Source organism: Melospiza georgiana, chromosome 24 (assembly GCF_028018845.1).
Source record: "Melospiza georgiana isolate bMelGeo1 chromosome 24, bMelGeo1.pri, whole genome shotgun sequence".
Lineage (NCBI taxonomy): Eukaryota > Metazoa > Chordata > Aves > Passeriformes > Passerellidae > Melospiza > Melospiza georgiana.
Genome location: NC_080453.1, coordinates 7,335,553 through 7,359,752, shown reverse-complemented (window position 1 = coordinate 7,359,752; position 24,200 = coordinate 7,335,553). Strand labels below are relative to the sequence as shown.

The 24,200-nt window shown below is 48.1% G+C and overlaps 1 protein-coding gene across 2 annotated transcripts in view; it reads right to left on the bottom strand.

Moving 5' to 3' along the window:
- The window catches only part of CSMD2 (CUB and Sushi multiple domains 2), a 256,066-nt gene that overhangs the window by 28,571 nt on the left and 203,295 nt on the right, over window positions 1–24,200 (bottom strand). For both annotated transcript variants that reach the window (XM_058040469.1, XM_058040468.1), the window contains 16 exons: window positions 22,929–23,025; window positions 20,605–20,709; window positions 17,298–17,416; window positions 16,140–16,209; window positions 14,144–14,260; window positions 12,875–13,084; window positions 11,722–11,910; window positions 10,178–10,355; window positions 9,320–9,465; window positions 8,332–8,412; window positions 8,131–8,244; window positions 6,895–7,083; window positions 5,953–6,099; window positions 5,145–5,333; window positions 3,604–3,789; window positions 526–720 (listed from right to left, as the gene is read on the bottom strand). In XM_058040469.1, the coding sequence (XP_057896452.1) occupies window positions 526–720; window positions 3,604–3,789; window positions 5,145–5,333; window positions 5,953–6,099; window positions 6,895–7,083; window positions 8,131–8,244; window positions 8,332–8,412; window positions 9,320–9,465; window positions 10,178–10,355; window positions 11,722–11,910; window positions 12,875–13,084; window positions 14,144–14,260; window positions 16,140–16,209; window positions 17,298–17,416; window positions 20,605–20,709; window positions 22,929–23,025 (2,332 nt within the window). The remainder of the gene's footprint in view (window positions 1–525; window positions 721–3,603; window positions 3,790–5,144; window positions 5,334–5,952; window positions 6,100–6,894; window positions 7,084–8,130; window positions 8,245–8,331; window positions 8,413–9,319; window positions 9,466–10,177; window positions 10,356–11,721; window positions 11,911–12,874; window positions 13,085–14,143; window positions 14,261–16,139; window positions 16,210–17,297; window positions 17,417–20,604; window positions 20,710–22,928; window positions 23,026–24,200) is intronic.

The window sequence follows — 24,200 nt, the reverse complement described above, 5'->3', positions numbered from 1 at the left end:
CCCAAAATCCACACCAAACCATTCCATCCTGTACCCAAAGGACACCATCTCTTTGATTATCCATGGCCACCCACTAGCACCACCCTAAAACCCCTGAGGTTGGCATTTGCTGAGTCCAAATATAAAACCAGCCTTGTGAAATCCACCCCAGTCCCTCCCTGCCTTTCCAGGGATGGATTTCTTCCCAAAATCTGCACCAAACCATCCCATCCTGTACCCAAAGGTACGGTCACCCACCAGCACCAGCCTGAAACCCTCAAGGTTGGCATTCCCTGAGCCCAAACACAAAATCAGCCCCTGGTGATGCTGCCCAGTGAAATCCATCCCAGCCCCTCCCTGCTGGGGGAGAAAGATTTCCTCCCAAATCCACACCAAACCATTCCATCCCGTACCCAAAGGACACCATCTCCTTGATTATCCATGACCACCCACCAGCACCACCCCGAATCCCCCGAGGTTGGCATTTACTGACCCCCAAACCCAACCCCAGCCCCCGGTGCCACCCTGGGGTGCCCCTGCCCTTACTTTTGCAGGTGGGCACGGGCTGCCCGATGCTCCAGGTGCCGTTGGCCTGGCAGCGGATGACCCTCTGGCCCGTGTAGTAGTAGCCAGGGTCGCAGATGAGCATCAGCTGGGCGTTGTAGTGGTACTGCACCTCGTAGGTGAGGCGCCAGCGGCCGTGCTCCACCGCGATGCTGCCCACGTCGGGACACGTCACAGCTGGGGGGGGAATTGGGACACGGGAAATGGGACACGGGAAATGGCACAGGGAAATGGCACACGGGAATGGCACACGGGAATGGCACAGGGAAAATGGCACAGGGAAAATGATGCGCGGAAAATGGCACAGGGAAATAGCACAAGGGAAATGGCACAGGGAAATGGCACACAGGGAAAATGGCACGCAGGAAATGGCACGCGGGAAATGGCACGCGGGAATGGCACACAGGGAAAATGGCACAGGGAAATGTCACAGGGAAATGGCACATGGGAAATGGCACACAGGAAATGGCACATGGAAAATGGTGCACGGAAAATGGTGCACGGAAAATGGCACAGGGAAATGGCACAGGGGAAATGGCACAGGGAAATGGCACGTGGAAAATGGCACAAGGGAAATGGCACGTGGGAAATGGCACAGGGAAAATGGCACACAGGAATGGCACACAGGAAATGGCACACAAGAAACGGCACACAGGAAATGGCACACAGGAAATGGCACAGGGAAATGGCACATGGGAAATGGCACACGGGAATGGCACAGGGAAAATGGAACACAGGAAATGGCACATGGGAAATGGCACAGGGTAATGGCACAAGGGAAATGGCACATGGAAAATGGTGCGCGGAAAATGGCACAGGGAAATGGCACGCGGGAAATGGCACGCGGGAAATGGCACGCGGGAAATGGCACAGGGAAATGGCACACGGGAAATGGCACACGGGAATGGCACAGGGAAATGGCACATGGAAAATGGCACACGGGGAAAATGGCACACGGGAAATGGCACACAGGGAAAATGGCACAGGGAAAATGGCACAGGGAAATGGCACAGGGAAAATGGCACGTGGGAAATGGAACGTGGGAAATGGCACAAGGGAAACGGCACAGGGAAACGGCACATGGAAAATGGTGCATGGAAAATGGCACAGGAAAATGGCATGCAGGAAATGGCACAGGGAAAGGGCACAGGGAAATGGCACAGGAAAATGGCATGCAGGAAATGGCACAGGGAAAGGGCACAGGGAAATGGCACAGGAAAATGGCACACGGGAATGGCACAGGGAAATGGCACGCAGGAAATGGCACAGGGAAAATGGCACAGGGAAATGGCACATGGGAAATGGCACAGGGAAATGGCACAGGGAAAATGGTGCGCGGGAAATGGCACGTGGGAAATGGCACAAGGAAATGGCACGCGGGAAATGGCACACAGGGAAAATGGCACAGGGAAAATGGCACACAGGGAAATGGCACAGGGAAAATGGCACGCGGGAAATGGCACAAAGGAAATGGCACAGGGAAATGGCACAGGGAAAATGGAACACAGGAAATGGCACAGGGAAATGGCACACGGGAAATGGCACAGGGAAATGGAACGCAGGAAATGGCACAGGGAAATGGCACACGGGAATGGCACACAGGGAAAATGGCACAGGGAAATGGCACAGGGGGAATGGCACACAGGGAAAATGGCACAGGGAAAATGGAACACAGCAAATGGCACAGGGAAAATGGTGCGCGGAAAATGGCACAGGGAAAATGGCACAGGGAAATGGTACACAGGAAATGGCACAGGGAAAATGGCATGTGGGAAATGGCACACGGAAAATAGCACAGGGAAAATGGCACAGGGAAATGGCACAGGGAAATGGCACGTGGGAAATGGCACGTGGGAAATGGCACAAGGGAAATGGCACAGGGAAATGGCACACAGGAAATGGCACAGGGAAAATAGCACAGGGAAAACGGCACAGGGAAAATGGCCCACAGAGTTGGTTCAGTGAGGTTTTAACCCCCACAGAAAAGTCCCAGTGTGGTGGGTTTTTAATGAGGGGTGTGTCATGGGCATGTTTTATGAAAAATCTTTTTGCCAGGATTTTTTCTCCTGAGAAGCTGAGAGGCCTCAGAAATGAAATGTAAACAATGGTTATCTGCTGCTGTGGAATGCAACAGATGATTGGTGATTGGTCTCATGTGGTTGTTTTTAATTAATGGCCAATCACAGCCCAGCTGTCTTGGACTCTCTGGTCAGTCACAAGATTTTATTATCATTCCTCTCCCTTCCTTTTCCAGCCTTCTGATGAAATCCTTTCTTCTATTCTTTTAGTATATACTTTTCTGTTAATATAATATATATCATAAAATAATAAATCAGCCTTCTGAAACCTGGAGTCAAGATTCTCATCTCTTCCCTCGTCCTGGGACCCCTGTGAACACCACCACAAGGGATGTATCCTCTGGTGAGGCTGTTGTTGAGAATTAAAAGGAAAATTTTGTGGATAATGTTGTAAGTGGTGATGTTGCCTGAAACCCAAAGAGAAAAATGCCTTGCAATGGGGTTAAAATCATAAAATGGGAATCAAGGACACCTCATTGTCTCAGGCCTTGAGAAATGGAAACAAAAGTGGGTTTGGGGGAGCAAACTTGGGGTAAATCACGGAATCACAGAATTTCTAGGTTGGAAGAGACCTTTAAGAACATCGAGTCCAACCCATGTTCTAACACCTCAACTAGATCATGGCACCAAGTGCCACCTCCAGTCCTTTTTTAAACACATCGAGGGATGGTGACTCCACCACCTCCCTGGCTAGATGATTCCAGTATTTGACCACTCTTTCTGTGAAAATGACTTTGTTACCTGAAGTTAACTGGAAGATTAACCCCCAATATGCAAACGGATCAAACTTATAAAAGTATGAAAAACTATGACCCATCGTCCGTTTTGGGTGCAGCCCCTGGGGAGCTTCGTCTGCCCTAAATGTACCTGAAAACCCTTCAAAAAATAGAACTGCTTTATACTTTTAAATTTTGTTTGGCCTGTGTTTCAGGCAGCCCCCAAAGGCCTCACTGCTGTGTGGGCAGCCCCAATCCCCACTCACCCAGGCACAGAGGGGGCTGGTTCCCGTTGCTCCACACTCCATCCTGCAGGCACTCGGTGCTGGGCTCGGCGCCCGGCTGCAGCTGGAATCCCTCATTGCACTGGTACACGGCCTTGGTGCCCACCGTGTACTCCTTCCCAAAGACAACCCCGTTCCTTGGGGCTCTGGGAATGCCACAGGAGAGAGCTGGGAAGAGAAAACACATCTTAAACATAAAATAAAAATCGGGGAGCTGCTGGTTTTATCCCAAACCGCAATTCCGGATCCCGAACTTTCCTACTGGGAGTGCCCACCCTTCATAAAGGATTGTTGGCGTCTCTGGCTTGTCAGAGTGACCCCAAGAAATGCTAGAAAGTCTCTTTTCCCAGTCTGGTGCTTGAAGGAGGAGTCTGGGCTCTTCATTTCTCAGTCTCAAGGTTGTTTATTGTTCCTTAGCTATAAAATTCTTCCTCCTGTCCAGCTGAGGTTTGCTCAGCAAGACAGTCCAAGACACTCTGGCCACCTCCAGGGCAGTGCTGTTATCTTTTTATACTAAAAACTACATGTACATTATTTACAATAACTTTCCAATACCTATCACCTATGTTAGACACTGAGCTTCTACTCTAAACCAATCTAAAAGTGCCACCATCACAGCAGAAGATGGAGGCCAAGAAGAAGAAGGAGAAAGGCTGGACACACCCAAATCCCTCCATCTTGCCCACTGAACCTCCATTCTAAAAACCCCAAAATCTACTTTTTCACCCTGTGATAAATTCACTGTCATTCTACTTAATTTGCATTTGCCATGCAAGGCTCAGCTTTTGTCCCACTCCTGCCCCAGCACGGAGCAGGATTCCAGAGCAGCTGGCAGGTGAATTCTGAGAGGTGTCAGCAGCTCCAGAGGCAGGATCAACCCCACCCCTGTTGGCACTGATGGTGACAGGAGTGTCACTGCAGCGAGCTCAGGGCTGGCCAATCCCTCTCCAAGGCTTGATGTCTAGACAGGCTGCCAGGCTGAATACCAATGGCTCTCCCAGGGAACAGAAAGCACCTGGAAAATCCAACCTTTTCCCTGCTGCTCTTTTCCAGCTCCCAGTCATTCCTTTTCCTCTTTGCCATCTATTCCCAAAGCCTTGCAGATGAGGATAACCCTCAGCGCTCCAAGCTGGTTCTCAACACCCAATTACCCAATTCTAATATATTTTTTCCCCCCTGGTTTTCCAGGGACTCTCAATACTCGATCCCAATCCATCCCTGCTCTCACCCTGGCACAGGGGGATGGCTTCCCTCCAGTAGAAGTGGCCCTGGGGGTGCTGGGTGCCAGGCTGAATACCAATGGCTCTCCCAGAGAACAGAAAGCACCTGGAAAATCCAACCTTTTCCAGCTCCCAGTCATTCCTTTTCCTCTTTGCCATCTATTCCCAAAGCCTTGCAGAGGAGGATCACCCTCAGCGCTCCGAGCCTGCTCCCAACATTACCCAATTCCAATACTTATTTTTTTTTCCCCCTGCTTTTCCAGGGACTCTCAGAACTCGATCCCAACCCATCCCTGCTCCCACCTTGGCACAGGGGGATGGCTTCCCTCCAGTGGAAGTGGCCCTGGGGGTGCTGGCTGCAGGTGGAGGTGCTGTGTCCCACCAGGCGGTAGCCGGCGTCGCAGCCGAAGCGCACGGAGCTGCCGGGGCGCAGCCCGGAGTGGCTCAGGATCATCCCGTGGGCTGGGGGCTGGGGGAGGCTGCAGTAGGGAGCTGGCAAGGAGGGCAGGGAAAAGAAAACCAGTCAGCAGCAGGGTCACTCCCTTCCCACTCCCAGGAATTACACCGAGCTTCCCCAGAAATCCCAAAACAAAAATCGGCGATGGAGAAACGCGGAGTCGAAGCAGGGATGGAGCACAGGGCTCTGGTCTGAGCCTCAGCCAGCTCCAGGAATAAGGAGTCACTCCTGGTAATCGAATATTCCTTAATTCATTTGCTGAGAAAAGCCTGAACAGAGTTTTCTGGCCACCCCGTCATCCAGAAACCTCTCCCAATATCCAGTCCCTGGCATCAATGACTCTCCACATCAGGCTTCTGGTTCTGAAGAGTGGTTGGGAAATGAGCCAAAGCTCCAAGGTTTCTCCCTGGAATTTCTCCTGACTGTGATCCCACAATCCTGATTGTTACAGATTGGTTGAGACTGAGCCAAAGCTCCAAGGTTTCTCCTGGACAGACCCTGCCTTTCCAACATCCCCAGCTTGGAACACACCCGGCTTTGCGCCTTCCCTGCCTTGGCAGCTCCTGCCCTGCCAGCTGGATCTCTGCAGGAATCCCATGGATCCTCCTGGCTCTGGAGCTGCTCCTGCTGCTGGCAGAGGCAGCTGGGACTCACCAGAGTAGCGGATTTTGAAGCCTTTCCTGTTGTAGGCATGGTCGGAGGACCAGCGCAGGAAAACGCTGTTCCCGCTGCTGGTGACGGTCAGAGGGGCTGAGTAATTCCCACTGAGGGACAGCAGCAGGGGGCTCTGCCCTGAGGGACCTGCCAGGAACAGGGGACAGGGAGAAGGGACAAGTCACAGTGTGGCATTCACATTTTTTTTTTGAAAAATCCCTTCGCCCCAGGATTTTTCTCCTGGGAAGCTGAGAAGCCTCAGAGAAAAAGGAAAATAATAATTCTCTGATTTGCTTCGCCTGTGTTTTGCTCCATTGGAATGTGTTTAAAAAGGAAAACAATTCTTATTTCATTTGCTTCTCCCGTGTTTTGCTCATCTGGAACGTGTTTGGAGATTGTTTACCCACAGGTGATTGTTTCATTGATATCTGCTGTGAGTTGTTTTTACTTTTTGGGCAACCAGAGCCAAGCTGTGTCAGGACTCTGGAAAGAGTCACGAGTTTTCATTATTATCTTTTTAGCTTGTAAGTATCCTTTCTGTATTCTTTAGTACAGCTTAGTATAATATAATTAATATAATATAATATAATATAATATAATATAATATAATATAATATAATATAATATAATATAATATAATAATAAATCAAGCCTTCTGAAACATAGAGTCAGATCCTCATCTCTTCCCTCATCCTCGGACCCCTGTGAACACCATCACACCCAACTCCTGCCCCTTGAAAAAATCCTTCAGATCCATCCCAAAAAATCAAATTGTAGCTGTTTCCTTATGCCAGGAATCAGTGAGGAGCTTTCTGGAAGGCCAGCAGGAGGTTCCAGGTGGGAAGCTGGCCCTGGAATGCTCCTTCCCCCTTGACTGGTTGGGATCATGGAACCCCAGGAAGGTTTGGGATGGGAGGCAGGGCAGAGGGGGGAATCTCTCACCATCAAAGATTTCAAACTCATCGAACTGCTTCTCGCTGAGGAAGTACTCGATGGTGAGGGAGATGTTGTAGCCTGGCTCCACCTTCACCACCCAGGAGCAGGTCTGGAAGTGGGGGTAACTGCCCAGGAAGCTCTGGCTCAGGATCACCCCGGTGGAATCCGTCATCAGCTGGTTCATGGGGCAGTGCACTGGGGATGGAGATGGACATTCAGTGGGAATGAACATTTTTCAGAGGAAGGATGGAAGCACAAGGTCTGTCCTGATGAGCCAGCTCAAGGCAGAGCACGACCCCTGCACTCCCTGATCCCTGGGGCTCAAAGAATCCCCAAATCCCAAAAATTGTCACACTGAAAGAAAGGAGCAAAAAGCAGCCAACAAACCATTCCCAATGCCTTGATCCCTGGGGCTCAAAGAATCCAAAAATCCCACAAATCCCAACAATTTTGTCACAGGAACAAGAAGCAGCAAAGCCAACAAACCATTCCCACTGCCTTGATCCCTGGGGCTCAAAGAATCCCAAAACGGGATCCCAAACTGGACATGAGAACTCCAATTCCTGCTCAGGGAGGGTCTCACTCCCTCCTCCCAAAATCCCACAAACCCCAACAATTGTCACACTCCAAGAAAGGAGCAAAAAGCAGCAAAGCCAATAAATAATTCCCAATACCTTGACCCTGGAGCTCAAAGAATCCCAAAATCCCACAAATCCCAACAACTGTCACATTCCAAGAAAGGAGCAAAAAGCAGCAAAGCCAACAAACCATTCCCAATGCCTTGACCTCTCCCACAACGAGCAGAATTCTCCTGAGGCACAAAAACCTCTCCAGGAATATCTGAAAACTTTGCTGGAGCAAAAGCTAAAACCACAGCTCATGTCCCATGGAACTGTTAACTGGGGCATGAGAACTCCAATTCCTGCTCAGGGAGGGTCTCACTCCCTCCTTCCAAAATCCCACAAATCCCACCAATTGTCACACTCAAAGAAAGGAGCAAAAAGCAGCCAACAAACCATTCCCAATGCCTTGATCCCTGGGGCTCAAAGAATCCCAAACTGGGATCCCAAACTGGGACATGAGAACTCCAATTCCTGCTCAGGGATGATCTCACTCCCTCCTCCCAAAAACCCCACACTCCTAAAAATGGGAAAACGAACCCCAAGGATGAAAAATGTGCCAAAAAAACCTCCCCCAGCTCCTTCCCTGAGCAGGGAAATGTGGGATTTGTGGAAGTTTTACCTTCACAGGTGGGTGGGGGTCCCTCAAACTGCAGGTGGGTGCCCAGTTTGCAGGTGAGGATTTCGTTCCCGATCAGGGTGAAGCCAGGGAGGCAGCGGTACCTGACGATGTCACCTGGGAAGGGATGGAAAACAGGGATGGGAGGGGGAAATGCAATTCAAAAAGGGGAATGAGGATGAGGAGGATGAGGGAAGGCTTTACCAATGTTGAACTCCTCGTTTTCTGTGATGATCTCGGCGTTGGGAACCATGGTGGGAGGCTGGCAGCGGAAAAGCTGGAAAGCTGGAAAGCAAGGGAGGGGCAGAACATCCTGAGGGCAGCCACGATGGAAGCAGGGAAATTCCTCCCTTTCCACAAGGAAATTCCTCCCTTTCCACCAGGAAATTCCTTCCTCTCCATCAGGATATTCCTCCCTCACCACAAGGAAATTCTTCCTTTTCCATGAGGAAATTCCTCCCTCTCCACCAGGAAATTCCTCTCTTTCCACCAGGAAATTCTGCTTTTTCCATGAGGAAATTCCTCTTTCCCCACAAGGAAATTCTCCTTTTCTACCAGGAAAATCCTCATTTTCCAGAAGGAAATTCCTCCATTTCCATGAGGAAATTCCTCCCTCCCCACAAGGAAACTCCTCCCTCTCTCCAAGGAAAATCCTTCCCTTACCACCAGGAAATTCCTCCTTTTCCACAAGGAAATTCCTCCCTTTCCACCAGAAAATTCCTCCTTTTCCACAAGGAAATTCCTAGACTAAAAACTTTCTAGAAAAAACTGGTTTGAAAGATTTTGTGGAAAAAAATGGACTGAAAAACCTCCTGGAAAAAAACTTGGTTTGATAAAGTTTGTGGAAAAAAAATGGGCTGAAAAACTTCCTGGAAAAAAATTGGTTTGAAAAATTTTATGGAAAAAGAAACTGGGCTGAAAAACTTCCTAGAAAAAAACTTGGTTTGATAAACTTCGAGGGAAAAGTCTGAGCTGAAAAACTTCCTGGAAAAAGCCTGATTTGATAAACTTTGTGGAGAAAAACTCGTCTGAAAAACTTCCTTGGGAAACCCAGCCTGAAAAACTTCATTAAAAAAAAACTGGGCTGAAAAACTGTGGAAAACTTGGGGTAAAAGGGTATTTTTTTGCATTTTCCCAGATCTATTCCCCAATATTCCCAACATTTTCTCCCAAGGGAAGCAGCAGCTCAGACCATAGAAGTAGATGGCGAAGATGCCCCCGTTGGCGCCGTCGCTGTGGAATTTCAGCAGGACCTGGTTGGAGGAGCTCTGGGCAGATTTCTTGGCTGAGTTGCCTGTGAACACCCCCAGCTGTGGGGCTGTTTGCTGGGGCCCATCCCTGATGGCAGGAACACAAGGAAAAATTGATTTTTCCAAGGATTTAAGCCTAGGAACCCAACCTAGGCTTTCCTTTCCCTTCCCCGCATCCACATTTCACAACCCCTGCTCCAATTTAAACTCCTACAACTTCTCCTTGCTCCCAGCTGGGCAATCAGAAACACAAATTTCACTTTTAACCTCAAAAACTGAGGAATTAGGAATTATTTCCCAAAGGAATTTCACCCCCTGTTTGCCCAGCAAATCATGGATTCTGAATATCCCCTCCAGTATACCAGGGGATATTCTGAAGGTCAGACTTTTGAGTGCTACAAGCTCAAACTTTGGTCACAAACTCTTTAATCAGAGCTCCCCTGGCAACCTGAAGTTGATGATCTCCATTCTTAATAAATAATACCAGGGGATATTCTGAAGGTCAGACTTTGAGTGCTACAAGCTCAAACTTTGGTCACAAACCCTTTAATCAGAGTGGCTACCTGAAGCTGATAATCTCCATTCTAAATAAATAATGGAGATTATCATTATAAATAATATTTTTATTTATTCATATTGAAAGAAAGCTCAAAAAATTTTTAATTTCTCTTTTTTTCTCCAAAACACCAGAAGCTCCCAGCCTGCAAAGGGGATCCCAGGGGTCCCATTCTCAGTTGCTGCTGTTTCAAAGGCAGGATTATTTCCCAAAATGAGTCCTTGGAGTGACCCCCTGCACCCACCAGACAGTGATGAAGTCGTTGTAGGGCTCTGTCTGCAGCAGGGTGAAGTTCAGGTGGATCCCATATCCCACGGGCACTGTCAGCAGCCAGGTGCAATCCTGGGAATTTGGGTACTGGTTGGGGAAGCCAGGAGAGTAAACTGTCCCATTCTGGGCTGTGACATTGCCCCCACAAGGCACTGCAGGGGAGCAGAGAGAAACACAAATCCCGTGAGGAAACATGCCCTTAAACATCCTTATATCCCATTTTTATTCCTTTTTTTTTTTTTTTTTTTTTGGTACAAAAGTAACAATTCTGCATACAGAAAAATCCAGATTTTGTCCTAACTTGCCTGAAATAATTCCTCTCTGCTGCAAGCATTGAAAGAGCAGCTGAGGATTCAGCTCTTTGTGTTCTCTGGGGTTCAAGGACTTACAAGAGGGCAAATATCACCTCTCTCCCTCCTTGCACAGCTCCTGCAGAGCCAGAGCTGGGATAAAGGTCGGTGCTCCTGGGAAATGGGCTGGGAAATCTTCAATAAGCAGCCCTGAACTTCTCAAAGGTTCACCTGAAACCCTTCTGGAAGCAAATCCCACAGAATTCCGGCCAGCAGCCCAAGGGGTGAACGGCTGAAACAGCCATGGGGGGGTTGGAAAAGAGAATTTGGATGAGTTTGGATGCCTGGATTGTGAATCTTCAGCCTGCAGAGTCCACTGAGCACAGTTTTCAGAAAAAAAAAAAACACCTTGGAAGATTCCTGAGGATCTCCCACCTGGAGATGCCCATGAAGGAGACAGACAGGGACACACACAGAGTCCTCAGAGCTGCAAAACTCTTTTATCAGTGATTATTTTTATTACTCAGAGCTAAACCAATGGAAGCTGGATGTTGTTGAGGGAATAAAGCAGCAAGGAATTATCACTCCAAGGCCCCTGGACTGTGCCACACAGCGATAACAGCTCCAGCAGGAAGGTGAGAGACACAAATTCTCCTTACCCACACCACAAGACTCAAACCCCTCGAAACACCCCAAATTTTCACCAAAACACCTCATGGAGACCACAATTCCCTCCAAGAGCTCATTCCCAGCCACACCTTTGCTCCCAGCCCATCCCAAGGAGCTGAAGTGCCATGCCCAGGTGAGCCCAGGCTGTACCTTCACACTTGGGCAAGGGGTGGTCCCAGTTCTTGTTGGTGCTCAAGACTCAAACCCCTCTCAGAAGCTGCTGAAACACCCCAAATATCCACCAAAACACCTCATGGATCCCTCCAAGAGCCCATTCCCAGCCACATCTTTGCTCCCAGAGCAAACCCAGCCCATCCCAAGGAGCTGAAGCGCCGTGCCCAGGTGAGCCCAGGCTGTACCTTCACACCTGGACAGGGGATGGTCCCAGTTCCTGTTGGTGCTCAAGACTCCCCAAGACCCCCATCAGAAGCTGCCGAAACACCCCAAATATTCACCAAAACACCTCATGGATCCCTCCAAGAGCTCATTCCCAGCCACACCTTTGCTCCCAGAGCAATCCCAGCCCATGCCAAGGTGCCCAGGTGAGCCCAGGCCGTACCTTCACACCTGGGCAGGGGGTGGTCCCAGTTCCTGTTGGTGCCGTGCTGGCAGGTGAGCACGGGGTGCCCGATGAGCTGGTAGCCGGGCAGGCACTCGAAGGAGATGGACTGGCCGACGTTGTAGCCAGCTCCTCTCACCACGCCGTTGGCAAAGGGCTCCGGGTCGGGGCATTCCTGCAGCTCGTAGGCTGGGGAAACACAACGGGGATTTGTGTTTGTGTTTTATTTCCCAGGGAAAAAGGGACAGGGCAAGGAGAAACGGCCTCAAGCTGTGCCAGGGGAGGGGCAGGATGGAGTTCAGGAGGAATTTTGCCGTGGAAAGGGTTGGAAGGGGGTGCCCGGGGAAGTTGGGAGTCAACAACCATGGAGTTAACTCAACAACCACAGAATTAATTCAATAACCACTGAATTAACTCAACAACCACTGAATTAAATCAACAACCACGGAGTTAACTCAACAGTCACAGAATTAACTCAACAACCACGGAATGAACTCAACAATCACAGAATTAACTCAGCAACCATGGAATTAACTCAATGGAGTTAACATCCACGGAATGAACTCAATAACCACTGAATTAACTCAACAACCACGGAGTTAACTCAACAACCATGGAATTAACTCAACAATCACAGAATAAACTCAACAACCACAGAGTTAACCACCACAGAATTAACTCAACAACCATGGAGTTAACTCAAAAAACACAGACTTAACTCAAAAAACACAGACTTAACTCAAACCCACGGAGTTATCTCAACAACAATGGAATTGAGTCAACAACCCCAGAATTAACGTAATTAATTCAACAACCATGGAGCTAACTCAACACCCAGGGAGTTAACTCAACAACCACAGAGTTAACTCAACAATCACAGAATTAACTCAAGAACAATGGAATTAACTCAACAACCACAGAGTTAACTCAACCACCACAGAGTTAACTCAACCATCACGGAGTTAACTCAATCACCATGGAGTTAACTCAACCACCACGGAGTTAACTCAATCACCATGGAGTCAACTCAACCACCACAGAATTAACTCAACAATCACAGAATTAACTCAACTCAAAAACCGTGGAGTTAACTCAACAACCACAGAGTTAACTCAAGAACCGCCACCTCCGGGGCAGGGCTGTCCCTGCTCACCCTGGTACTCCAGCTTGAAGCCGGGTTTGTTCTGGGAGTGGTCGCTGTGGAAGTAGACGGTGGTCTCGTGGGAGGTGGAGAGCAGCGAGCCGGGCAGCTCGGCGCCGCTGAAGCGCCCGATGACGCCGCTGGTGTCGTAGGGCCCGTTCCGGATCTCCACAAAGTCGTGGTTGGGCTCCGTGGAGAAGTTCAGGAACTGGATGTGGGCACCTGCAGAGGGGGGAAGGAGGAGTTGGGCTCTAAAATTGCAGCTGAGGTTTTTCACCAGCACCAGCTCCAACAGCAGCACTCACACCAGCACTAACCTCAGTTCCAATCTCAATACTAAACCCAGCTCCAACATCAGACTAACTCCAACTCCAACACCAGCACCAACCCCAACATCAGCAACCCTGGTTCCAATCCCAATACCAAACCCAGCTCCAATCCCAGCCCAAAAATCAGCACTGACCCTGGCTCCAATCCCAATACCAAACCCAGCTCCAACCCCAGCACCAACATCAGCACTAACCCCAGCTCCAATAGCAGAACCAACCCCAACATCAGCATCAACCCTGGCTCCAATCCCAATACCAAACCCAGCTCCAACATCAGCACCAACATCAGCACTAACCCCAGCTCCAACAGCAGTATCAACCCTGGTCCCAACCCCAGCTTTAAACCGAGCTCCAACCCCAATATCAGCACCAACCCCAGCTCTTACCCTAGTTTCAATCCCAACATCATTCCCAGCTCCAATCCCAGCTCCAACCCTAACCCCAACATCAGCACCAACCCCAGCTCTTACCCTGGTTTCAATCCCAACATCATTCCCAGCTCCAATCCCAGCTCCAACCCCAACATCAGCTCCAACCCCAGCTCCAACCCTTGTTTCAATCCCAATACCAACCCTAGCTCCAAGCCCAGCACTGCCCACCTGCACAGCCCAGGACACCCTGGACACTCAGCAGGACTTTAACTGCCCTGGGGACACAGAGTGCCTTCAAACTGACTCAGAGGAGCTTTGGAGTGGAGCTTAGGAAGGAATTTCTCCCTGGGAAGGTGGGGAAGTCCTGGTTTAGGGTGCCCAGAGCAGCTGTGGCTGCCCCTGGATCCCTGGCAGTGCCCCAGGCCAGGTTGGATGGGGCTTGGAGCACTTTGGGATAGTTCCCCTGGCAGGGGGTGAAACGAGATGATCTTGAGGTTCTTCCCAATCCAAACCAGTCAGGGATTCTCTGATTTTTCACCCCCTCTTCTGTGATGGCACCAACCCAAACCCATCTCTCTCACCAAACCCCACAGGCAGCAGGATCCTCCACGTGCAGTCCAGGTTGCTGGGGTAATTTCCTGGGAATCCTGGGCTTAGCAGCACTCCTTCCATCTCTTCTGCTGTTCCTCCACACTGGGCTGGAAGAACAACAGGGTTCATGGTCAGGATCCAGTGACAGGATCCCTGAGGGGCTTGCCTGGGTGAGGGCCATGGGAAATGAAGGAATTAACGACTCAGCTGATAAAAAGGAACCAGCACCAAGCTTCCAGGGCCACCTCAGGAAATGGATGTGCCTTTCTCCTGCCCTTGGGAGATGAAGACTGAGCCCAGGGATCCAGTTTGGGCCACCAGAAAGGGAAAGCCAGATGTGAGCAGTGACAGAGGGGATTGACACTTGCTCTGCCCACAGACATTGCATCAAACCAGGCACCAGCACTTGCTTGACATCTTCACCAGCTCAAAGAATGACTGTGAAGGAGCTGAGTGATGCTATTCTGACCCCAGTTACAGCCTCTCCATTCCCCTGCCAATCTCTGGGCAGTCTGTCACTGATAAATCCAGCACGGAGTGTTTGCTCGCTGCCTGCAGCCCACTGCCAGCCACGACAGCACAAAAATATGTTTACAGAAGGCATCACATGAAACTGCAGCACTGACAGCACCTCCTCACGCTTATCTGGATGACCTCCACGTGGTCCCAGCAGCAGCACCCAGCTGAATCCAGCCAGGTGTTCTCTAACTCGCTGTCACAGCCAGGCACAGGCTCTTTGTCCAATATCTCATCAGCCCAGACCTGCTCCTAACGAGGTTTCTCCCAGGAGATTTCTCTTTCTTTTCCCTCCTAATGGCTCTTTAATAGAACTGCTGCTGAATTATTTAGGTGCCCAGCAGCCGGAGGAAGCAGGCCAGGAGAAAATCAAACTGTGCTTGGAGCAGGGGCTCTGGTGGGCACAGGGCAGAGCCCCAGCACTGTCACACCCACAAAGGTGACACTCACTCCTCCAGGGGTGGCTCCAGATGTTTTTCTGCCTCTCTGCAGCTGCCTGACCTTTCCCAAGGAGGGGAAAATACAGGCACAGCCAAAACCCTTCTGGGTTGGGAGGCTGGTGCTGATTCAAAGAACAAAACTTGTGGTTTGGCAGCTTTTGGGATCCTCCTCCATGCTGGGATCTCCCAGCTGAGCCCAAGGACTTCTGCTTCCATTCAGAGCAGCTCCCAAGGGAATGGGCCCTTTAGCTCAGTCATTCTCCTGGAAATATCTCTCCATTTATTCCTGGCCTGCAGATCATCAGATAAAAGAACTGTTGGCTCTTATAATTACTTTAAAGCCAAATGATGTAAGCTGGAACAGCAGGAGCCCAAAATAACTGTTAACTAAAGCTATTAAATGCATAAATGTCTCTCTCAGAGCTGCAAAATGTGCAATATGAATATTAAACATCTACATTTGCTAAAAGCAAATGACTGAAAATAATTTTTAAAAACCTCCTGCAAGTTCCATTCACCTCCAGGCCTTTTCACAGGGAAAATGGAATGTCCAGGCTGAACATCTGAACAGATCTGAGGGTAAACAGCGACCTGGACAAGTGACCTGTGGACAGCAGAGTGGCCACAGCAAGTTGGGATGCTGGGAGAGACCAGGCCCCAGTGAAAGCAGCAGCTTTGGTGGTATCAAACACATTCCACAAAAATAAACCACGCTTCAGATGGAAAAAAAAAAAAATCCTCAAGCCATAAAACCAGCCTGCATCCAGCACGAGGAAAATTGGAGGTTTTCCCTTCTGAATGGGGATAATTCTGTGTTTCACATTTTGTGCTAGAGCCACATCTGTAACATCCAAAACAAAGCACTCCAGGCAGCCCACGGGGACTTCTCGTGCACAATTTCCCTGGCAACCAATGTTTCCTCACACTTGCAGAACCAACCTGAAGTTTCTCTAAATCAGCTCTTTAGCCTTGTTTTATTTTAGGGAAGTGTTATAAATATCATCCAGGCAGAAAGAAGTTGATTCCTTACCAATGCAGAGGGGTGGAGGGTAATTCCAGCGGCGCACCGTGCCCGGCATGCAGGAGATGTGAGAGTGGCCCTGCAGGATGGAAAACAAAGCAGGGGTTTGGGAGGTGGATGGAAAACAAAGGGAGAGAGCCCCTCCCTGTCCTGGAAGGAAAAAATTCCCTGCAAGATGGATCTGATCCAGAGGGAGATGCCTGTTGCATGTGGGGTACCAGAAAAATGATGCTTTAAAGAAGGTAGGAATGAAACAACTGGATTTGGAGATGATCTTTCACACTTGGGGATTATCTCTGGAGATAATATTGGTGTAGGAGGTCATCTAAAGGCTGGTCGTTATTGGAGGAAGATATGGAAAAATGTCCATAAAATGCCCACTCCTCTAAGGGGGGAGTGAATACAGTTGTACAAATTTAGCAAATTAGCATAATTGACAAAAATAATCATAAATAGTGAGGTAATTCAACCAACTCTGAATCCTCTCCCTCAACAGGGACTAAACTTTGTGTCTCCAAGAGCTGGTTTCAATCTTGGAAGAGCCAAGGAAGAGCAGAAACCTGGGAGCCCCAGCCTGGAGCTCTGGAATGTGGTTTGTCTTTCTGCCTCAGGAAAAGGCAGGGAAAAATACTGGGATTGACCACAAATGTTACAACAGAGGTAGAAATAGATGTGTAAAGAATATAGGGAACCCAGAAAAGCAGGAATCCTTCTGGTAATGCTCAAGGACCTGGAACAGAGTTACAGGAATAAAGGAGGGATTTATTAGAAGGTTTTTACAGGAGACACCTTGGGCAGCACAAGGCTGGAGATGGACTCAGGATGGATCCAAGATGGACCCTGAGTCACAAATTTTCACACTTTTATAAATTTTGGTCCACTTCCATATGGGGTTAACTGTCCAATTCCAGCTGCAGGTTCTGCAGTCCCACCCTCCCAGTTTGCTCCCCTCCATTCCCTGCTGCTTGCACTTTTTGGGGCTGAGGCTGCAGCGGTGTCCTTGGTTCTGGGGCTGGAAATTGATCGTTCTGTGTGACTGAGGAGAGGAAAAGGATTGTTTTGTGTGAGCGAGCTGTGAGGAGACCTTGCTAAAACACTTCATAAGGAGTTCAGGGTCCCACCGTGGGGCAGTGCAGGGTCTGGAGAAGCAGGGAGCTGTGGCTGTACCTGCAGGGCGTAGCCCGGCTCGCACTGGAAGGACACCACGTCGTTCACCAGGTAGCGCTCGCCGATCTTCAGCCCATTGCCGGGAACTGCGGGCTCCGGGCAGCTGGAGAGACCCACGGCTGTGGGGAGAAGGGAAATGGGAGCTCAGGGAGTGGGGCTGGGGCTGTGCTGGGGGCTGCAGGGATGGGAACACGCTTTGTGTTTTACCCCACTCCCGTTTGCCACCGCATACTCTGGTGGGGGAATTCTGTTTATTATGGATTCTCCAGGGACAGCCCATTTCCATCCCCACATTTACAGCTGGGAATATCCTGCTGCAAACCCAACTAACAACCTGTAACATCTCATGAGAGGTGATGGGCTCTCCTTCCCTTCCCTTCTTCCTTTCTACTTTCCTTTTGTTTCTCCTTTCCTATTCCTTCTCTTTCCCTCTCATTTTCCTTTCCTTTCCTATTCCTTCTCTTTCCCTCTCATTTTCCTTTCCTTTCCTTTCCTTTCCTTTCCTTTCCTTTCCTTTCCTTTCCTTTCCTTTCCTTTCCTTTCCTTTCCTTTCCTTTCCTTTCCTTTCCTTTCCTTTCCTTTCCTTTCCTTCCCTTCCCTTCCCTTCCCTTCCCTTCCCTTCCCTTCCCTTCCCTTCCCTTCCCTTCCCTTCCCTTCCCTTCCCTTCCCTTCCCTTCCCTTCCCTTCCCTTCCCTTCCCTTCCCTTCCCTTCCCTTCCCTTCCCTTCCCTTCCCTTCTTCTTTTCCTTCCATAACCCACATCTCTCTCCTTTTCCCACATTTTTTTCTCTCCATTTCCCACATTTTCTCCTCTCCATCCATCTCCCCTCTGCACATCTCAGGGAGATAAAATGAATCCTGCAGGCTCCTCTCCATCATAACCTCCTGCATCCCTGCAAGGGCTCCTGCTCCCCACAGAGCCCCAGGCAGGGGGAAAATAAAAGAGAAAAGGAGCAAGGAGAGGCTGAGTCTCCTCCCAAAGCCCAGTCACGCTTCCCTCCCTGCTCCTGGATGTGCTGCTTGACCTTCAGAGAGGCAGCAGGGAAAATGGCTTTAAATAACTTCTCCTTCACATCAGTGCCTTTCACTCAGTCCCAAATTGTTCCTGGCTTTGGAGCATGCAGAGGTAAGAGCTCAGCCTGAGTGCCACAGTGAGGGAGAAACCTGAGTTTTCCTCCCCTGTTTGAGCTCATCTCTCCCAACTTCCTCCCAGAAAAAACACAAAAAAACCCAACCCAGGGCTCAGAGCTGGGAGATTCCAATTGTACAAACAGAGCAGAAATCACATTATTTCCAGCTGCCCTGAAAATCAACACCTATTAATTTCCTCAGCCAAGGAAACAGACAGGGCTGATAATCCCCAGGCTCATGAAAAACCTGGCCATGATTTTTGCAGGAGGGTGCTCAAAGGATTTATTGACTGGAATAGAGCTGGAGAAGAAACAGAGTCACAGCCAGAGGATTCCTGCAGCTCCCAGAGCACAGGCTGGGCACATTTATTCTCTCCCAATCCTGTGGTGGCTGTAATCCTGCTGGATTCAATAATGGACAGGGTTTCAGTGAGTAAAGGCAGCAAATCCTGGAAGGGTTTAGTGCTGCTTGGCTCTAAAGCAGCCCCAGCTGTGCCATTGCAGGGAATCTCACACTGGTTGGGGTGGGAAGGCTCCTAAATCACCCAACTCCCTCCCACCAGCCCAGGCTCACCCTCACCAGCAGCAGAGCTGGGAAAAATCATGGAATATCCTGAGCTGGGACCTGCAAGGATCATCCACCCCACTCCTGGCTCTGCAGGATAACCAACCCCAAAATGTTTAGGATGGATTTAGGGAAATGTTCTTCTCCCCAGGCTCCCCAGGGAATGGGAACATTCCCAAAAGCTCCAGGAAGATTTGGACTTCCTGGATCATCCACCCCACTCCTGGCTCTGCAGGATAACCCCAAAATGTTTAGGTTGGATTTAGGGAAAGGTTTTTCCTCCAGGCTCCCCAGGGAATGGGAACAATCCCAAGAGCTCCAGGAAGGTTTGGACAGAGTGGGATTGCTGGGATACCTGTGCAGGGCCAGGGTTGGACTGGATGATGCTGGTGGATCCTTCCAGCTCAGGATATTCCAGGATTCTCTGCCAGTGTTATCCAAAATAACAGGCACCCCCACCTCCCCTGCAGCTGGGCTGCTGCACCTCTCCTGATCAGACATCAGGAATCAAACACAAACCCAGGGGAAAATGAGTTTTTGTCATCCCCATCCAAACCTGACAGTGATTTCCCAAAGGATTCTCTTCCCTGCCTCACTCAGGTTTGTTCTCTCACCACTGGGGATTTCTTTTTGAAAACACATTCTCTGGCTAGGATCACATTTAGCCACGTGCTGGGGTCTGTATTCCCAAAAAAAGACTGGCATGAGCCTTGCTGGGAGCAAAATGCTGCCATTCCAGGAGGTGTTGGGATCATCCCTAACCAGGAACCCACTCAGGTGCTCCACCCCACCACAGAATTTGGGTTGGAGGGGACATTAAAGATGTTTTAAAGGTGTTTTTGTAAAGGAGGGGTGCCCACACCACCTCAGAGCTTCCAGAGGTTGTGCCAAGGTGCCCTTGGACAAGGAGGATGGATCAACCACCTTGGGAATGCTCCTGTGCAGGGCTCTGAGCACACAGCACAGGAATTCCTGGATCCAGGAATGTGCCCAGGGCAGCTCAGGGTGCTGGGGCTGTGGGGACAGGAGCACATCCAGCAGTGAGGGAGGGGAACATCCCCAACACCCACTAAAATACTGCAGAAAACCCACCCTGATAACACTGATAACACTGATAACACTGATAACACTGATAACATGGACTTCAGCCCTCAGCTGTGAGCAGAGCCTGCCCAGGCTCTTTGTGCAGCCCCATCCCTGCAGTTTTTCCAAGCTCAGGCTCCATCAAAATGCTCAAATTGAGTTTTATCTCCGTTCTGACCCTGCTCTCCTCAGGGGATGACCTCTGAGGACCCTTCCAGCCAGGATTTTTGGGATGAGGACATCTCCAGACCTGCTGGTTCCATCAGGGAATGCCAAGAGCTGGAAGTCCCTGGCAAGCAGCACTTCCCAAACCCAGATCCCAGCCTTGCACCCACGGATTTTTTAACCCTTTTTGTGCCACAAAAAGCTGCCACCAGGCTCATCCCACCCCTCTGTTCCATCTTTCCTCTATTTATCACTCCCTCCTTGAGAGCAGGGAGCCACAGCAGCTCCTTCCCCCACTTCCCCAGCCCTGCAGGCACCTCCCCATCTGGCAGGAGCTGCGGGATCAAGGCTGGAGCTGCTCTTACTTTTGTATTCCAGGTGAAAGCCGGCGGCAGAGACGCTGATGTCGGAATAGAAATGCAGATAGAGCTGGTTTGAAGTGCTGTTGAGCAGCGCAGGCACTGTGGTTCCTGGCAAAACAAGAGGAGCACAAAGGCAGGGGGGGAGTGTGAGAAATGCCTGTTTGATGATTGGCTTTTGGCAAATATTCAAATGGATGTTATATGGGATGTGTTAGAAAGTGATGCTGGATGAATTCTCTGAAGTAGGGTGCTAAATATAGAAATAAATGCTATATTAAAACTATACTGAAGAATAGAGAAAGGTTTAACATGAAAGGTTTAACAGAGCCCAGACACAGCCTAACCACGATTGGTCATTAAGTAAAAACAACTCGCATGAAACCAAACAGTGACCAGTTGGATAAACAATGTCCAAACCACATTCCAAAGCAGCAAAACACAGGAGAAGCAAATGAGATAATTATTGTTTTCATTTTTCTCTGAGGCTTCTCAGCTTCCCAGGAGAAAAATCCTGGGCAAAGGGATTTTTCAGAAAATGTGACACTGACAGGGGATATTCCATAATTCTCTGGGCTGTTCTGCTCCAGCCACACACAGACCCATGGGCTCCATCTCCCTGTGAAAAATTCGTATTTTATGATTGGCTTTTGGCAAATATTCAAATGGATGTTATATGGGATGTGTTAGAAAGTGATGCTGGATGAATTCTCTTAAGTAGGGTGCTAAATATAGTTTTAGGTTATAACAAAATGTTAAATAGAAACTATGGTATGTAAGATATTTTTTTAAAGAAAGGACTTGCAGCCACAGGACACCTAAATCTTTCAGAGAAAGAGAATTTATTGCTCCATTATCAGAAGAAATGAACTTCTTCCTGCCTTGCTCAGGCTTGAAGGCACCATCAGGATTCAGAGAAAGAAGTTGGCACTGCCCAGACAGAATCCTGTGTTTGAATGGAATTTATGCATCATGGATGAGGTGTATGAATATGCAACAGGTTATTGTTTTTAAGGGTTAATCCTCTGTTAATGTGGGTCCTTTTTTGAGTTTATGCTGCTCAGAAAAAGGTACCCAGACTGTCCTTAACTCTTTGTTTGTATTGTCTCATATTGTCCTAATCCAAATTGTCCAAATTATTATTACTCTAATTGTATTACTATTTTTTTAACCATCTTATTGCTATTCTTATTATTTCTAAAAGCATATTTTAAGTAATAATAAACATATTATTATATATTATTAATAGATAATATAATAATATATTATATAATCATAGATATTATATATTACACATGATATATTACTATTATATATTATTAATATATAAAATAATATATAATATATAATATACATTATATATTATACATTATATAATATATATAATATATAATATATAATATATAATATATAATATATAATATATAATACATAATATATAATATATAATATATTATATATTATATATTATATATTATATATTGTATACAATATATTTTATTATAATATATTTTATTATAATATATGAAATATAATAAAACAATGATATAAAATATTATTTTAATATTTGATATTACATTTCCTATTAAACTTTTAAAATGATCAGGTTCTTTCTAACGAGGCCAATTGAGAAATACCCAGGGCCTTTCCTGAAATCCTTTCCTGGATTTCAGCCTGTGGAGCTTGGCCACTGACAGACAAAAAGCACCAAGGGATGGGAAACAGCGTGGGTGGAGCACAGGTCTGGGAAAATTCAGGAAAATTTGGGGAAATTCGGGATTCCTTCATCCCCTGGAAGCTGCTACAGCAGCAGGACAAGGCAGCTCCATCCCAGACCCTTCTCCTGCCTAGATCAGGGCATTTTGGGCACATTTGAAAAATAAATGAGGTTTTGGGCCATTGTTCTGCCAGTGGTGCTGAATTTGAAAGGCTCTCAAAGCTCCTGGAGTCTGCTCTGCTAAAAGCCACAATTCAAGGAAAAACATAAAGATTCCAAAGGAAATACAGAAAATCCAAGGAAAAATAAGAGTTTGTTTTGCAGTCCTTCACCCATTCTGGGGACAACAAGGTCAGGTCACCCTGCCAGGTGTGGTGGCCTCACATCCCAGCAGAGCTGAGGGAATTCCCATTTCCAGGAATAAAACCCCACTGGTTTCGTGTTTGAGGCTCCCTCTCAACCCTTCCCACAGGCAGAAGGAGCTGAAATTCCCAACCCAACAGAGCACATGATTCCCTTGAAATCCATTCCTGGCTTTTGATGGTTTTCTAAAGTTTAATTTTGTGAGGTGAATGAGATGAGGCAGGAACTGATGGGCTCGAGGGCCACGTACCAGAGAAGCTCCCCAGCATGGTGGCTGTGTTGTCTCCTCCATCAAACACTTCCAGGGAATCCCAGTTCTGCTCTGTGACAAAACTGATCACCTGGATCTGCAGAGAGAAACAAAACAAAGAAAAAAATTTGAAATAATAGAAATAAATCAAATTAACAGCAATTAAAGGGCAACTAATTGAGTTTACACACTCTGGGGGTTCAACACTGGCAAAATTTGGAGAATTCTGCCTTTGACTGTTCCCACTGGGATTTTCCTGCTATTTCCCCCCAAACTTCCAAATAGAAATGTTATTTTCTGCTGCTGCTCCAGAGCTCCTGGAACTGCCCAGCTCATTTACAGCTGCTGAAAATCCCAGCTTTTCCCCCCCTATTTGGAGAAACCCCTGAAGACTTTGAGCCCTTTCAAATGAGAGCAACCAGCAGCAACCATGAGATAAAATAAACCCCAAAACCACCTCACATTAAACAACAGGATTTAAAAAATCCAATCAAGTTCCAGCCTTGTTCCTCAGCTTTTAGTGGGACCACTCGAGTGCATTTTCAGATTTCACCTTTCCCTGCCATGCCCCACAAGGTTTGGAGGCCTTAGGAAGTCACTTGGCTCCATTAGTTGGAACAGCAACAGAAATCCTTGGATGAGAAACATCGGGAGAGCTGAGAAATCTGCATTTATACAGAAAGGCAGAGCTGAAAAATCTGCATTTATACCGAAAAGCAGCTCGTGCTTGAGTGAGGATCTCCAAGGAATTGCTCAGCTTTGTTTACCATTAACAGGGATTTTGCCTAAATCCTAAATGCTGATGGTTCAAAGCTTACAGTGTCCCATTAAAAACCCGAGTTTGGTGAAAGGCAGAAAACCTGGGTAAAAACCACCTGTTTTGGGGAAAATTCAGATTTAAGCTGGGCGGTCTGGATGAGATTTTCAAACATTGGATATCTCAAATTAAACTGGCAGGCAAAAAAAAACCAAAAAAAAACAAATCCAAGAGGAATCTTAAATCAGGAGCATAAATGAGTTGTGCAGCTTGGCTCCAAACAAGGAGAGTGCTGGAAAATTGAGAAAAATGAGCATTGAGGAGATTTCACTGCCCTCAAACTTTGACTACACACATGCGAACCTTCTCCCTTTCTCCCCAAATCTTATTCCCTGATTTCCTCATCCACCCCAATTCCCCACTTACCCCTGCTTTGCTGCACATCAAATCAAAACCCCCCGTTTGAAAATAAAATAAATAATAAAACCAAAATAAAATAACAAATAATAAAACCA